Source organism: Scleropages formosus, chromosome 23 (genome assembly GCF_900964775.1).
Source record: "Scleropages formosus chromosome 23, fSclFor1.1, whole genome shotgun sequence".
Taxonomy (NCBI): domain Eukaryota; kingdom Metazoa; phylum Chordata; class Actinopteri; order Osteoglossiformes; family Osteoglossidae; genus Scleropages; species Scleropages formosus.
The window spans coordinates 15,820,683-15,836,036 of NC_041828.1; the positions used below are offsets into that span (position 1 = coordinate 15,820,683).

At 43.1% G+C, this 15,354-nt stretch overlaps 2 protein-coding genes across 2 annotated transcripts; both read right to left on the minus strand.

Annotated features, from left to right (window-relative positions):
• Nucleotides 1-10,946: 10,946 nt before the first annotated feature.
• On the minus strand, nt 10,947-13,401 carry fabp4a (fatty acid binding protein 4a). Its single transcript, XM_018727249.2, has 4 exons — nt 13,240-13,401; nt 12,453-12,628; nt 12,187-12,288; nt 10,947-11,356 (listed from the first exon to the last, which is right to left on the minus strand). Exons 1-4 carry the CDS (start codon nt 13,310-13,312, stop codon nt 11,303-11,305), a joined length of 405 nt encoding a protein of 134 aa, XP_018582765.1. The 5' UTR covers nt 13,313-13,401; the 3' UTR covers nt 10,947-11,302.
• A 931-nt stretch (nt 13,402-14,332) lies between these two features.
• On the minus strand, nt 14,333-15,321 carry mrpl53 (mitochondrial ribosomal protein L53). Its single transcript, XM_018727250.2, has 3 exons — nt 15,210-15,321; nt 14,859-14,971; nt 14,333-14,478 (listed from the first exon to the last, which is right to left on the minus strand). Exons 1-3 carry the CDS (start codon nt 15,299-15,301, stop codon nt 14,363-14,365), a joined length of 321 nt encoding a protein of 106 aa, XP_018582766.1. The 5' UTR covers nt 15,302-15,321; the 3' UTR covers nt 14,333-14,362.
• Between the last annotated feature and the right edge of the window lie 33 nt (nt 15,322-15,354).

Here is a 15,354-nt window from a genome sequence, read left to right on the forward strand (position 1 = left end):
CATTTTTTCATTGCATGATATCCTGCGTTTCTTGGGTCAAAGAAAACTGGAGAAAAAACCAAGCTTCCAACAGCAGAATCACAATCATGCGTTCTTAACCCTTTCAATGCTGTATATTCTTTGCATCTCACGCGTGTGTGGATGAATGGTATATCAGAATCACATTTCCAAGCTCAGATGACTACGTGGTGCGTATCTTCCAGCTACATTTATTCAGGAAAGGTCAGATGCACTATGTTTTTATGAATATTTGGTCGAAAGAAAGAATTTCAATCACCGTAACATATATTTTCACACCAAGGAATTCAAACTCCTGACAATTATGACCTACACAGCTGTTTATTTTTTAATAACATGAAATCAAAGTAGGGGGGTGCGGTGGCGCAGTGGGTTGGACCACGGTCCTGCTCTCCTGTAGGTCTGGGGTTCAAGTCCCGCTTGGGGTGCCTTGCGACAGACTGGAGTCCCGTCCTGGGTGTGTCCCCTCCCCCTCCAGCCTTACACCCTGTGTTACTGGGTAGGCTCCGGTTCCCTGCAACCCCGTATGGGACAAGCGGTTCTGAAAATGTGTGTGTGTGTGAAGTCAAAGTAATCATTTTTAATCCTAAGTGACTCATATATAAAACTAATTAATTATATATGCCTGAACTACACCTTAAATACCACAGAGGTGGATAGATCTGTGGGTTAGGACTGGGGTTTTACTTGTTTTTAATAACGTGCGTTCCCCACTACCACATGGGTTAAATTGCTCATACTGTATGTTTAACTTTTATAAATGGTGTTACTTCACACTGTATGGGCTCTTTTTGCGATTCTCATGATCACATGGCTGACCTCAGTTTGCCTTTGAAAGAAACAGGAAGAAACCAGAGCTTCGCTTCAAATGTGGGTTAAAGTTATTGGGTCATAAGCTGCATCCTACGGGTGTTGTTTGTGCAGCTGTGTTGTAAAAGTGGGGAAGAAGGCATAGCATTAATAGCACATGTTTCAGATGCAGACACAGCACATGGGTGAGTGGGATGTGAAGCCCAGTTGTATTAATCACCGAGGGCCTATGAATCACAGTGGACTGGGACCCAAACTGGCCTGCAGGACCAAGTCATCTCATTTAGCTGAACCAAGCTAAATGAAGCCGCATTTGCCTTTTTGTGTCACTGACTGTTATAAATCTGCAACCAAACAGTAAGAAATATTATAATTCACACCAAAACACACTGTGCATGAGTGAGAAAAAGATATTCAATAAAATAACTGCTCATGTGCAGTTCCACTGATTTACCGTTTACGGTAGTTTTTGTCCTCTTCACTCCAGTGCGGTCCATTTGGTCTCAGTGAGGTAAAGGTAATCTAATGATGAGGAAAATCTGTGCGCTTATTACATTCGTGACTCTGTTACCAAACCGCAGCAGCACTCGTCATAAATCGCTCCCGGTATCAGCGTTCTATATAAAGAGCTTAGGAAGAGGATTTCACTGTGGTCAGTGGTTCTTCTTTACAACTTTCATCTACTGCTTCAAACGGGTGTAATATTCTGTATATGTTCTTGGGCTGTGCAGTTGAAAACGTAACTCACAGGCAACTTGGAGAGAGGTTAATACATGACAGATGGCTTCCTGTTTTCTCTGGGCTATCGCAAGCCCAGCCTGCACATTATCTTTCCTAAACATTAGGTGGAAAAACTTCTCGTCATCCGCATGCATTCGCCCATTGTTCGCAAGTCCGAATGCTGGAGAGAGAGTCAACCCAAGAGCGGTTACCGTTCCATATAGGTGAAAAGTAAGTGCATACACCAAGCTGTAAATATACTAGATTTCCTTTGCCTCCCTGGAGAAGGAAACCTATTGCAGGAGCTGAGTGGTTTCTTGATTATGACTGAGACAAACTTTAAGACAAACCAAGGTGCGTCGTTGTTCCCGTTCAACCGGAGATGACTGGAGGGGCGTGTGGGAATCTTCCCAAGGTGGTGTGAGCGCAGCATGTTTTTTGTTCTAGAAAGGACTGTGGAGGTGCACTGTTTTGAAAGACTAAAGCGGGAACATCTCATTGGAGACAAAATAGGTCTTTAAAGATACCTCTGTAACACACAGTTTAGCTGGACTGAGCAGAAGGTGCTCAGTTTTCTCATCTGATGAGTTATTACTTACATTTATTCATTTGCCTGATGCTTTTCTCCAAAGTGACTTGCAATGTTAGTCTCCCTACAGTTATTTACCCCTTTACACAGCTGGGTAATGTTACTGGAGCAATTTTTAGGGTAAGTACCTTGCTCAAGGGTACTACAGCAAGAGGTGGGGATTGAACCTATGACATCTGGGTCTAAAGGCAACAGCACTTACCACTACACAAGCAGCTGTCCCTTTATTTGTTCTGATTGTGGAAAGAACATACAGCTGAACATTGTATGGGATGGTGTTTGGAGAAAACAACCATCCAGCAGAGAAAACAACCGTTCAGTAATTTTCCTGCTCAGAACTGGGACTTTATTTTAAAAGAACTTAGAAAAATACAGTTTGAGATAGTCTGGCAGCCAAACCAAAGGAAAAAAAAAGCATCTTGCAGCTAAATTTAGGGAAAACTGAAAATGGTCCAGGAATGAAAAAAACACAGAATAAATCTGAGGGAACTCCCAGTGGCCAGGGTCTTTGGACGTCTCCAGGGCAACCAGGCTCAGGCCGTGGAGGAGGCTGAGAGTTTATCGTCTGCTGATGAAGGTCAGAGTGATTTCATGGGAGCCCAAACAGTGGCACAGCGCTGATTTCCATAACATTTCCTAAAGGCCCTGAAATAATAGATGCTTCTGCGTGAGGTGGAACATCTACAACAACTTGGCTGCTAATTTAAATAAACCAACTGAACAATTAATAAACTTCATCAATAAATCCACCCATGCCACCAATGCAAAGGAATTTAAATCACATGGGGAAGAGGTAAAGAAGAACCAAAGACAAGTGGGATTTTACAAAAAACTGCTTTAAGGCAATGACTGTGACAACTTCTACCTTTACAATAGTGTTTAACCACATGGGAAAAGTCCTAGTTTTTTAAAAGAAATAAATACAAAAATCTGTTTTACCACTGTTGTGCCCGCCTGAACAGAACTGCTGGAATTCATGTCCCTGTCACCCCTTTATTGCATACCAGCGTACATGGGAAAGGGTTGCCTCCCCTCCTGCAGGCCAGCAGCCATGTAGTAGAGGCGGATGTTGTGAAAGAATTCAGGCTGGGGTTCATGACTGGTCCCCTGACACTACTGTAAAGAGCAGCCTTTCTCTCAATGTCTCTCTTCCTAACGGAGTATTTTCCCACACACTGTTCTATTAGTATGTTATTTTATTGCTGCAATTATAGTAACACAGGTTTTATGCTGTTCTCATTTTTTTACTTTCAGAAGACATTGTTAACACAGTTTGCAAGTTAAAAAGAAAAACTGATTTTTGTTTCTGATGATTTTTTTTTTGCGGCAGTGGTGTGGCAGGCTTGACCAGTGCTTGCTGTGTGTTGGGGCTGGGGTTCAAGCCCTGCTTGGGGTGCCCCACGGCAGACCGGAGTCCTGTCCCGGACATGCTGCCCCACACCACGGGGCCAGGTCCCAGCTCACCACAACCCCACCCAGGACAACCAGCCACAGAAGTTGGTTGGTCGCGCTCCTTCTGTCCGAATGTGTTTTTTCCGGGTGCTCCCATTTCCTCCCACAGTCAAAAGACACACGGTCTGGCAACGATGAATTGCCTGTAGTGCTGAGTGTGTGTGTGTGCGGCTACCCTGCGATGGATGTCCTCCACACCGGATGAGTGCTTACCGAAATGAGTGAGAGTGTGTTCTGCCTTTCACACAGACATGTTCCTATACACTATAACGGACCTGTAACTCTTTTACTCATTTTTCAAAGTAATTTATGAATAATTACTCTGTGATACACAAGCAGAATTTACACACACACACACACATTTTCAGAACCGCTTGCCCCATACAGGGTCACAGGGAACCGGAGCCTACCCGGTAACACAGGGCATAAGGCCGGAGGGGGAGGGGACACACCCAGGACGGGACACCAGTCCGCCGCAAGGCACCCCAAGTGGGACTCGAACCCCAGACCCACCAAAGAGCAGGACCCGGTCCAACCCACTGCGCCACTGCACCCCCGCAGAATTTACAGTCTTTGATAATTGCTTTTATTTTTTTTCATTTAAACCTGTCAAGTGCACTTTTTTGTGTTAGTTACAATAAAATACATTTTCCACGAATTATAACTCTACAATGTCTTCATTGCTGACATTTTCTCATTTTAATGAGTAACTTGTCCATACGTATCTCTGGATTTCAGAAGCAAGCGGTAACGTGAGGAACAATGATTTTAGTCTGTCACATAAGAGTGATAGATTCTTATATGACTGGATTGATCAATTACAAACTGGAATTAGTGTTTGTCCACATGATTTGGAGTTCAAACTTAGAAAAACACTCTGAGCTAAGGCTTGCTGTGCACAGCAAAGCGGAACGGTTTGCACCAGGCTGGGAGGAACGCATTTTTTCAAGGTGTAAAAAAATGTAAATGTCAAGAGAAATGCCAGTTTCTGAGCAAGCCGGGCAGGGTGGCCTGTGGCAGCAGTGGCCTTGGCCTTCCCTCTGTACAGCCATCACAGGGTATTGTGTGAGCGGTTTCGGAAAGAACAGCGGAAGGGTGCGAGCGCAGTGCTTTACTGGAGATTTCCACTTGTTAGCCAAAGGATGTGATTTAATTCCTGCGGTGATAGAAGGCCAAGCGAAACACACGGTCAACAAGATGGTCCACAAAGCCAATACTGTCTGCTTGCCAGAATCCAGCAGGGAGTATAACTAGCCACACCGCTGCTGAGTATAAAACATAAGTATATGCATAAGTATAAAGGCGGCAGCATGAAATGCGAGAGTTCAGATCAAACTATGACTGGCATGTTCAAACACCACAGTGTGCTTTTTCAATATATTGAGTTTAGGAGAAGATTTGTTCATGTGCTCAGTTTCAATTTGTGTATGGTTGGAATTCTGTATGGTTGTTCGTGTTGAAATAAAAAAAAAAGTTTCGAAAATGAAAAGAAGAGCGAGCTGGCGGCAGAAGTAGGAGAACTGGAGGTGGTTTGCGGAAAAAGGCACACGAGGGGGTGGAAGTTAATGGGAGTCTGTATGCGCGCTGGGTGATTGACACCTGCGCGTCACCGCGGGTTTCGTCTAATGCTTCTCTCCCGAAATTCCCTCTTTAGAAAACTCTAGTTTCCAGAGCTTTCCTTTTCAGTATTTCTCCCGAGCTGTTTTGTGCAATTATCGCTGTTACTTCCGTTTTCGACAGCTGGTCATGTGACTGAATTAGACACACTTCCTGTTGGCCCTATGGTTTGTTATTGTCTGCAAGATGGTGAGGTTTTCTCCTCCAGAAGCTGCAGAACTTTTTAGAGTAGAACGTGATGTCAGAAGCCGTAGGCTTCCGTGGCTGGTGCCAACTGACTGGGGATTTAAATCTTCTGGATTCGACCGTGTTGTGTAGGACACTGGTTCCAATGTTCCGCTTCATCATCAGGGAGCTGCCACATCTTGTAAAGCCCAGATGTGAACTGGAATGTTCGACGAGGGTCTCGATCACCTCTCTTACCGAATACCCTGCAGCTGTGGAAAAACCTACATCGGGCAGACAAGCTGACTTACCTCAACACGGCTCCAAGAGCGACAAGAAACAATAACATCAACTCAACAGTGGCAGAAGACTCACTGCAAAGCAGTCATGAGATCCATTTTGAAGAGACCACAGTGCTTGCACCTGTTCCCAGATACAGGAGCAGCGTAGTAAGAGAGGCGATCGGTATTGACAACTTCATTCGGGTGGAGGACTTCAAACTATCAAGAACCTGGACACCTCTTATTTCGAGTCTTCGCGCCAGACCCACAACCACCCGACTGCCTCTCATGGAAGCTCTGTTCAACGAGTCGACTTGTAACAGGAAAGATAGAGTGCAAGTGGAAAAGACGGCGAGGGCACCACCTATCAGGACCACCCGCTACAACCTCCGACCCCGATCCCGCCCATAAATACACCCACCCTCGTCGAACACTCTAGTTCACATCTAGCCGTTACAAGATGTGGTGATGCTTCCAACAGGGGAAGCGAAACGTTGGAACCAATGTCCTACACAACGCGATTGAATCCAGAAGAGTTAAATCCCCAGTCAGTAGAAAGTGATGGTAGTGATGCTTCAGATATTGATTTTGATGATGTTAGTGATGAACAAGAAAGAATAAGAATCAGAACAGGATTTTTTTTTAGAAATAAATGATAGTGCAGGCAGTGATTTTGCTGAAGAATTACTGAGTGCTACCGGTGAAAACAGAGATGGTAAAGTTTTGTCTGTGGATCAAGATGGGCAAGGTGGTGTTTTTCTTTGGTCAAAAGATGGTAATATTAAGTGGAGTACCGTGGAAACACAAACGCAACGGAAACGTTCCGTTGTAGATGTTGTGCGAAACCCAGCTGGCCGTGCCGCTGGAGTGGAGCCGGAGAAGCCAGTCGAAGCCTTCCAGTTATTTGTTGATGAACCAATACTTGATGTTATATTACAGCGTACTGTGAAAGAGGCAGCATCGGTTTTTACAGGAAAGGGAAAATCAGATTGATTCGTTCCATTTGCACTGCCAGAGCTGAAAGCATTTATAGGGCTCCTGACTATAATTGGAGCAACAAAAGGCCGGAACGAATCGCTGGATCAGTCGCGGAGCAGTGAATGGGGCAGGCCGATCGCACGAGCTACGATGAGTCAACAGAGATTCAAGGAGTTTCTTGGCTTTCTTGTGCCTGATGACAAGGACACCAGATATGAGCAGCAACAGAGCAATAAACTGGCACTTATCAGGCAGGTATTTGACCACATAGCGACAGCGTGCAGAGCACATTATGAAATGTCGCCTTTACGTAGCAGTTGACGAAACGCTGTCAGCTTTCCATGGAAGGTGCCCATTTCGCGTATACATGCCATCTAAAGCAGCCAAATATGGTGTGAAAATTTGGATCGTTGCTAAGTGCATCACTGCATGCTGTGGTTATATGCAGGCTTTCCTTGGAAAGGTTGGTGACACAGTTGAGAAAGGGCAGGGACCTTGTGTGGTAAAGGACCTTGGTCATCACCTATACGGCTCAGGGCGCAACATCACAACGGACGTTTTTTTTACACAGTATAGCCTGGCTCAAGATTTGCTTAAAACTAACTTTACTATCAGTGGCACTTTGTGCAACAACAATGCTGTTGTTCCCAGAGAGATGCCTGCTCATCCTAATCGTGAACATCATTCAATGCTGTTTGGCTTCAGTGGACAGATAACAATTGCTTTGTACGTTCCAAATAAAAACCAGTGCGTGGTAATGCTGTCCACTCTGCATCATGGCAAGAAGATAGATCCACAAAAGAATAACAAACCACACATGTTTCCAGATTATAATGAGACAAAAAGAGCTGCGGACACATTAGGCAAAGTGCGTTGCCAGTATTCTAGAAAGCGTGGAACTCGTCGTTGGCCGTTGTCACTGTTTTTTACTCTGCTTGACATTAGTGTTCACAACAGCTCAGTAATCTGCCTTGACAAACATCATAACTGGAGCACGTATCCTGGAAGTAGAAGAAGCAATGTGCGCACAATGTTCATTTTGGAGTTGAGGAGGTCACTTTGTACGCCATGGATTCAGCAGCGTGCTGAAACACCTTCAGTTGCTTTTGTTCGTGGTTTGAGGTGGAACCCTGCACTGGTTAGCACTGGGAGGCTCTTTCTTCTCCTCTCTCACATGGAAAATACACACCCTGAAGCTGCTTCCCCATAACACTTCTCTACCCGCTACACTCCCTCCACTACCCATTCATTTACATTTACATTTACATTTATTCATTTAGCAGACGCTTTCGTCCAAAGCGATGTACATCTCAGCAGAAGTACAATTTATGCATTACATTAAGAGAAGGAGACATAGCTGCAGACATGTGACTCAAGCAAACCTAGTTGGTTGCCTACCACTTGCTGCACCGAGATTCATCATTCGAGTAGGTGCATAAGGCACAGCATGGACAAATCCCAATACCTTCCCACCAATTTTTTTTTTTTTAAATATTATAAGATACACAAATGAGCAAGTAGAATGCCAGAGTAGTGGCTGAATAAAGGTTGTATCTGGGGATGCTTCTGGAGTTACGATGCGTGAACAGTTACACCATAGATGATCCGGAGAGATCTTGGGCAAAGTGGATTTGGAAAAGATGGGTTTTCAGACCCTTCCTGAAAACAAACAGAGTTTCCGCAGTTCTGAGTGACAGGGGAAGGTCATTCCACCACAACGGACCCAGAACCGAGAACCTTCGAGCTTTGCCTTTTGTGCGCGGGACCACCAAGCGAGCAGGAGTGGATGAGCAAAGGGGCCTGGCTGGGGTGTACCGGTTGGTCAAGTCCCGTAAATAGCCGGGAGCAGTTCTATTGATGCATTTGTACACAGCAACCAGGGTTTTGAATTTGATACGGGCTATAGGATGCCAGTGCAGAGAGATGAGTAGAGGAGATACATGGGAGCGCTTTGGCAAATCAAACACAACTCGTGCAGCAGCATTCTGTAGAAGCTGCAGAGGCATTCATTACTTTGTTCACAAATGCAGATTGTTCCAAATATATCAATGTCAACGCAGTGTGAAAAACATCTCACCACATCTGCTGGGTCCTCTAAGACGAGACCCGGCAAGACCTCAGTGCTGATGCTGCCATCCTGTCGATGTTATGCAATAATTGAGACAAGCTTACGTTTCTATTAACATGAAGAGTGATGTTTCTGATTGCTTGGCATCTTGTACAGTTCCAGCACAGATGGTTGCCAAGTGCATTGTGTTGCGGGAGCGGATGTTGTTGATGACTAGACCTGGCCCACAATTGTACCTTTTTCAGCTCGTTTCGTAGTTAGACACCATGAGTACATACCCCCTTTTTCCTGTCCTGTGAACACTCCCTCTTCAACAGCTCTGGAACACACATCAGTTCTGGGTGTCAGAGGGTTTGCGGTCTTCTGCGTGCTTTCAATACAATGAAAGGGAAGTGTTTTACTGAACGAGGAGAGACAGTCATCCTCTCTGAACTCTCAAGTTTTGTTCGTTGACATTTAGAAGCGGAGGGCTTTTTTACATCCCTAAACCTTTGCCCTTTCACAAAACATATCTGTACAAAAATGTTTTACAATTCCTGCTTGGAAATGTCATGTTGAACTGTTGCAGAATCGCAAGGAAAATTTGATAGGATTACTCACTCTTGTCTCTAGATTACATACCGGTTTTCATATAATAAATTAAATATCATATTAAATATAATGTAATATTGCTATGTAATAAAATACAACATCTCATATAATAAATAGTTTATGACAAGACAGAGACTGCTTCAGAGATTTACAGTGTTGGAGTCCATATTTACATTTTTTGTTAAAGGGAAGATGTCTCTGGCTTGCTTTGCAACACTTTGGTATATGAGTTGCAAATAAACTGATTCAGTGCACATGTTTGCTGATGTGGCCTCCTGTGAGCTCAAACTTGTGAAATTTTCTTCTACAACAACTCACAGGCTTACAAAACACAGGTCATCCTCTGTCTCAGAGGTCAGTCTATACCAGTAGAGAAAAGGCTCCGTGAAGTTTAATAGGTCTCAGATGAGTTTTCAGTCAACGTTTTGTTCTTAAAGACGCATTTTCAAATAGACATCAAACGTAGAGATCATCGCAAACATTACACTTTTAAATCCCACTCTTTTAGCATCAGAATATGTTTGCACAAACCTCATGTTTGTCTCACTTACAGTTGCCAATCTACTGCTTAGATAAACGCGCCACAATTTTAACTGCAAAGCTGCTCTTATTACCAAATATTAAGAATATCATATGCACATGCTATATTGACTGGATATAGAATATAGATTGTGGATGAATATAGGCTGAGTTTTAATATGTCAGTTCCAGCTGCACAATTATGTTTAATTTGCGGCGGAAATTAGAGAAAATAACAATGACTGATTTGTGAAAGTTGAATATCGGAGAAGGTCTTACTGGGTGGTTGTTTTTGTGCATTTTATGCAGACGGTGTGAATTAAATATAGTGCACATATACTGTAATATTTGTTAAAGTCCAAAAATCCAGCGCTTAATATCCCGAGTGACTTTTGTGGTCCGCAGATACCGGGTGTTTTTTTGACCTTACATTCTTGTTGAGATTAGAGACAAGGGTTGGTGCAGAACAATAACATCAGGTGTTCCGGTTACACTGCTACATTAAATTTTATCTGTACTCCAAAATGCTATAATATAATGTTTTAAAATTGTAAAACACATATGCAATGGTTAATATTTTGGTGTAATAATAGGCTGTATAACTAGATATCATGGCAGTGGCAAATTCTTAGCTATGAAGTCTTTATATTAGACATTTTAAGATAATATATCACATTGTGCACCCCCCAAAAGTTATGATGAATATACCCTATATGGTGTGATATTCATGCTGTATTCACTATTTACAAAATCCATTTTATAATGGTGAACCGACATAAAAGTGTATGTATAGCTTTGGATGGATTTTTCATTAAGCTCTTCATTTATAGAGTTATTTAATAATGACATTTAGCATAACATTTTTCTTAAATTTGATGTCACATTTTTTCCTTCTACACAGGAAATGGAAAGCAGCAGGTTACACTAAGGATATGAATTTGCGCTATATGTACGCAACAGCAAATCTTTGATAAAACAGCTGGTTATGCAAATAAATAACACATTTTACAGTGATGTTTTAAACCGCTTTCAGAGATTGGCCCAAAAATGTTATACGGATGTATTTTGTAAGGGGAGGTAAAGATGTATAGAACTGAGTATATCGATCAATGAATGTAAGTCACAGCCAGAGGCAAAGAGTAATTCATATTTAGTTTTTATTTATGCTTTGGGGGTTCATTGTGGTGTTCTAAGGATTTTAATACAGAAATTAGTTTCAAAGTTTCCAGGAAAAAAAAAAAAAAAAAAAAACTTTTGCATACCACTTTCAAAAATAATTTTGGAAAAAAACAACAAAAATTTTCATGTAGCAGGTTGAAACCATCACCGCTTTAAAACTTTTAATTAAACACCACGGACTTCATGTGCCACCGAAGAAACAAACCATGCATTTGATTGAGTATTAAAACATGAGCCAGACACGAGTTTCATCTTGGTGCTCATTGAACTGAGCCTGGTGTCTTCACATCCAGCCACCAAACCGGCCGAATCCCATCAAGCTTCCTTCATGTACGTTCTCACCGCGGTCACTTTGCCGATGCTGCATTTCTGCAAAGAAACAGCACAGCAAGTGAGACGGACTAAGAGGCCACTGCTGGAACACATCTTCCCAACCAGCAATATCTAAAACAGTTATGAGGAAACAATCCACAAACTTCAAGGTTATTTAAAGCTGTTTACAAAGTGCCGCAAGTCAGGGGCATAACAACTGCTTCAGTATTGGGAGGTAAAAAAACATTAGTACAAGTGCTCAATGGAACTGTACACAAATATTGGGGGGATAAATAAGGCTCACTTGAATATTGGGGGGCAAATGTGTCCCCCACCCCATAACATCCATGCTAAAAGCATATCTCTTGTGAAAATAACATCAAAATATGTAAATGGTTATTTAAAACATAAATGGCCAGCATCACTCATCTGAATTGTGTACTACTTACACTGAAACATACAATTTACAGCCCACTATTTTATATCATTGTGTAATAGCTTGAACTGATACTTTACAAGAGTTTCACTGAAACCGTTAATTTGAGTTCTGTTTTTCCAGTAACTTCCAAAATAATAATAAATAATAAAAAAAACACCTTATTAATATCCCATTTATTTTACTATCCACTTTTTTCCCCTAACTCTTTCTACATGCATATATATTACTGAAATTTAAAAAAAAAAAAAAAAAATCTATATATACACAGTATACTGTATATAATCATTTATAATACTACACTAGTCACATATATTATATATACATACATAGAAACACATATATATGTAGATAGATAGATAGCTTCTGGATTGTATGCAGGGATGTAACATTAACTAACAGCCCATGAAAAAGTGAAACATTTATAATGCAGAAAGACATCATTTCTTACCGCTACCAGTTTTCCGTCACTAATTTCTCTCTCCAGGGTCGTTTCTTTACCATCCCAACACTGCTTTTGAATCAGTTTACCGTTATCGAGGGTAAAAGTGGTCTGCAAAAGAAAGAGCAGGTGTATTCTCCGATTTGGGACAAGCGTATTAATTTCATCGCGTAATCTCGTAAACGGTAAAGCCGGGAAGGTTGTTGCTTCGAGTCCCACTGAACAATGAATGTGCGCCACGGGAAGCGGATGGATCTCGATCTCCAGCCCCCCACCTTGGTCTTCCTGTCGTCCGCAGTGACCTCCTCGAACTCCTCGCCCAGTTTGAACTTGACCTCGGTCGTTTTGAAGGTGCTCTGCGACCTCATGCAGATGAGCCCCTGGTCGTCCACGCTGAAGCTCAGACTGGGTTTGGCCATGTTGCCCATCTGGCGAGTGGCGAAGCCCACACCTGCCACGCCAACATCACAGCCCTCAGCTCACGTTACAAGTGCTGCTTGTACCACCACGACTACAAAAAGTAAGACAAAGTAAACCCGAGCTCTTCTCTCCTCTCTGTAGGTATACCTTCCATCGCATCTGTAGATCATTCATTCAATCATTCATTCATTCATTCTTCCTTTTATTGTCTTTTTTCATTGTCGTCTGTCTCTCACGGCACAGCAGACCAGAACTCAAAGCAGGGTGGCGCAGCGGGGAGCGCTAGTGGACGTGGGTTGGACTGCTGCTCAATGTGTGCGGAGTTCGCATGTTCTCCTGTGGGTTTGCGTGGGGTTCCTCCGGGTGCTCCGGTTTCCTCCCACCACGTGACCAAAGACATGCGTTTTAAGAATTGAATTGGTGACCCTGCGCTGACCATGATGATGTGTGTGAGTGTGTGTGAGAGAGCGAGATAACGGTCCAGTGATGTACAGGTGAGTGATGCACCGTACGTTGTCTGATGTCAGTCATCCCGGGCATGAACTTGGTGTGGGGGCTCAACGGCACTCACCACATCGTCACGATGATCGTGTCCGCTAAATGAACACATGATGATGTAACTAGTGCGAAAGCAGCTCTTACCTAAAGCTTTCATGTAATCATCGAAGTTGTCGCTGGAGATCATCTTCCACGTGCCCACGAACTTGTCAACCATGGTGCCTGGTGGCGGCGCAGTTTTGTCTCGTGCTCTACGGGAACGGGGCCTCTCGCGCTGCGGTTCTCACGCGCTTGCTCGCTATTTGTCCGTATTTAAAGGGAGACCGCTGGCACGTGGCAGCAGCGCGGGGCGGGTGGGCGGCTCACGGCCCACGGCCCACGCCCACGAGACGGGCGTCACGTGGAGGCGCTCAACGGGACAGATGCTGGAAATGGGAAAGGCTTTGGAGCCCAGCTGGGTGCAGTAAGGCAGAGGTTCATCATTTCGACACCCAGCAATGGTGAGGGACAGGAACACGGAGGCTGGGGTGTATTAAACATGATGACAACAGTGGAATTATGGCATATTGGCCTTTAACTTCCCTTATTAATGTGCACAAGTCATCTCCTATAAATTCTTTATTAGTCACAGAGAAATGGGGCACTGTGCTACAGCAGTGTGGAGTGTTTGCAATTTCAAACAAAACTGATGTAAACTTAGGACAATATCTGAAGGGCGTTTCGGTGGATTCCATTCTTATAAAAGAGTCGTCGTTCATTTCAGACTATGCTAAGATGTTCATTACAGAACGCACTGCGTTCTTTTCAAAACACAAAAGAAGACTGAACACCGCTGGTGTTTATAAAGTGGCAAGGCTGACACCCAACTGATACAGCTCAAGCAATTGCAGAAACCTGGAGGATACATTTTAAAAGCTGATGCTAAAGGAAATTATGTATCGTTGCTCTTTACACACTTATTTCTGCATCTTATCTGTGAAACCTGGTGACATGTTCATTGCCTTAAAGTTTAAAAACTTTGAACGGAGATACAGATTCTAGACGCAAGTAAAAAATATTTCTCATATATTATCTGGTGTCTGCTGAATAAATATTGTCTTCTGAAATATACAACTACCTTAATAGTTACTATGATTTTATATGCAGATTCCTGAATGATCATGGAAATGATTTGCTTATATGAATTGTATGAAAGAGCTTTTTAATTTTTTTTTGGTTCAAAATATCACACAGAACAGTACATAAATATTTATCACAAACTAAGCAGCTACTTCTTCGCCTCTTTGGAATGTGGATCCTTTGCTTCACACCGGGACTGCAAAGCCGAGAGCATTTCGAAGCTGGTCAGTTTCTTCCCTTTCATCAGTAACTTCTCTCCATCCGCTGACAAAAGAATAAACCAACATGGATGAAAAGAACACTCACCAACAGGATCACGGGAGCTGACTGCAACACCGCACTAAACAGATAATCGTTTGATAAGGAAGGATTAATATTTTTATTATAATATACAGTTAATGGATATACAACTAAATCACTTTTCTAAATAGACTTTTTCCATAAAAGAATATAATGCATAATAATATCACACAACCTCACATGACAAGTGTCATGTTAAGTTGCTCTCTCATGAGATTTTGCTCGGGTTCAGAACACAGAAGCTGTGCGCTTCCACGGGACTGGTCACTGGAAGTGTGACAATTCCACACTGTCCACGCCGCGTGACAGCGGAGCAGACACACTCACTACATCGTGTTACTCACTGAATGTGACGTCAACCTGGGGATCAGAGCCATCGTGTCTCACGTCTGCACTCACTACACAGCTGAGGTTGGTCGACCTCACTTTCTCACTCCCCACAACAGCGAGAAACTCCCTGCGTGGAGACACAAAGCGCAGGCGAATGAAACCCTGTCAGTTCCACACACATATCGTCAGAATCCGTGCAGTTTTCGAACCCGAAATGAGGACGAACGTGTGCTGTCAGAACACACACGTCGCCTCAGCCAGCAAAACGTTCACGTCACTGTGTTCTTAGTTAGTGTCCTCTAGACTAATCACTGACACTGTGCCATATTTACGTGTAAGGTTTACGAACAAAAGGATATCCCTACCTTGTGGACCGGACGTTAGGCTCGAATGGACAAAACTGTACAACAATTTTCTTGATGTTCTTCAGCAATATCTTCCCCCTAAAAGTCGCCATTTTGGATAACTTGACCTTTGAACTCTGCGTACTTGTAGGACTACAGCTCCCAC

Excerpts from the sequence above, each read along its gene's own strand:
- fabp4a (XM_018727249.2), bottom strand. The coding sequence starts at position 13,312 with ATGGTTGACAAGTTCGTGGGCACGTGGAAGATGATCTCCAGCGACAAC. Across the intron at positions 12,629-13,239 it reads TGATTACATGAAAGCTTTAG|GTGTGGGCTTCGCCACTCGC; the intron begins GTAAGAGCTGCT and ends TTGGCGTGGCAG. Across the intron at positions 12,289-12,452 it reads CGGACGACAGGAAGACCAAG|ACCACTTTTACCCTCGATAA; the intron begins GTGGGGGGCTGG and ends TTTCTTTTGCAG.
- mrpl53 (XM_018727250.2), bottom strand. The coding sequence starts at position 15,301 with ATGGCGACTTTTAGGGGGAAGATATTGCTGAAGAACATCAAGAAAATT. Across the intron at positions 14,972-15,209 it reads CCTAACGTCCGGTCCACAAG|GGAGTTTCTCGCTGTTGTGG; the intron begins GTAGGGATATCC and ends GTCTCCACGCAG. Across the intron at positions 14,479-14,858 it reads CCAGGTTGACGTCACATTCA|CGGATGGAGAGAAGTTACTG; the intron begins GTGAGTAACACG and ends TTCTTTTGTCAG.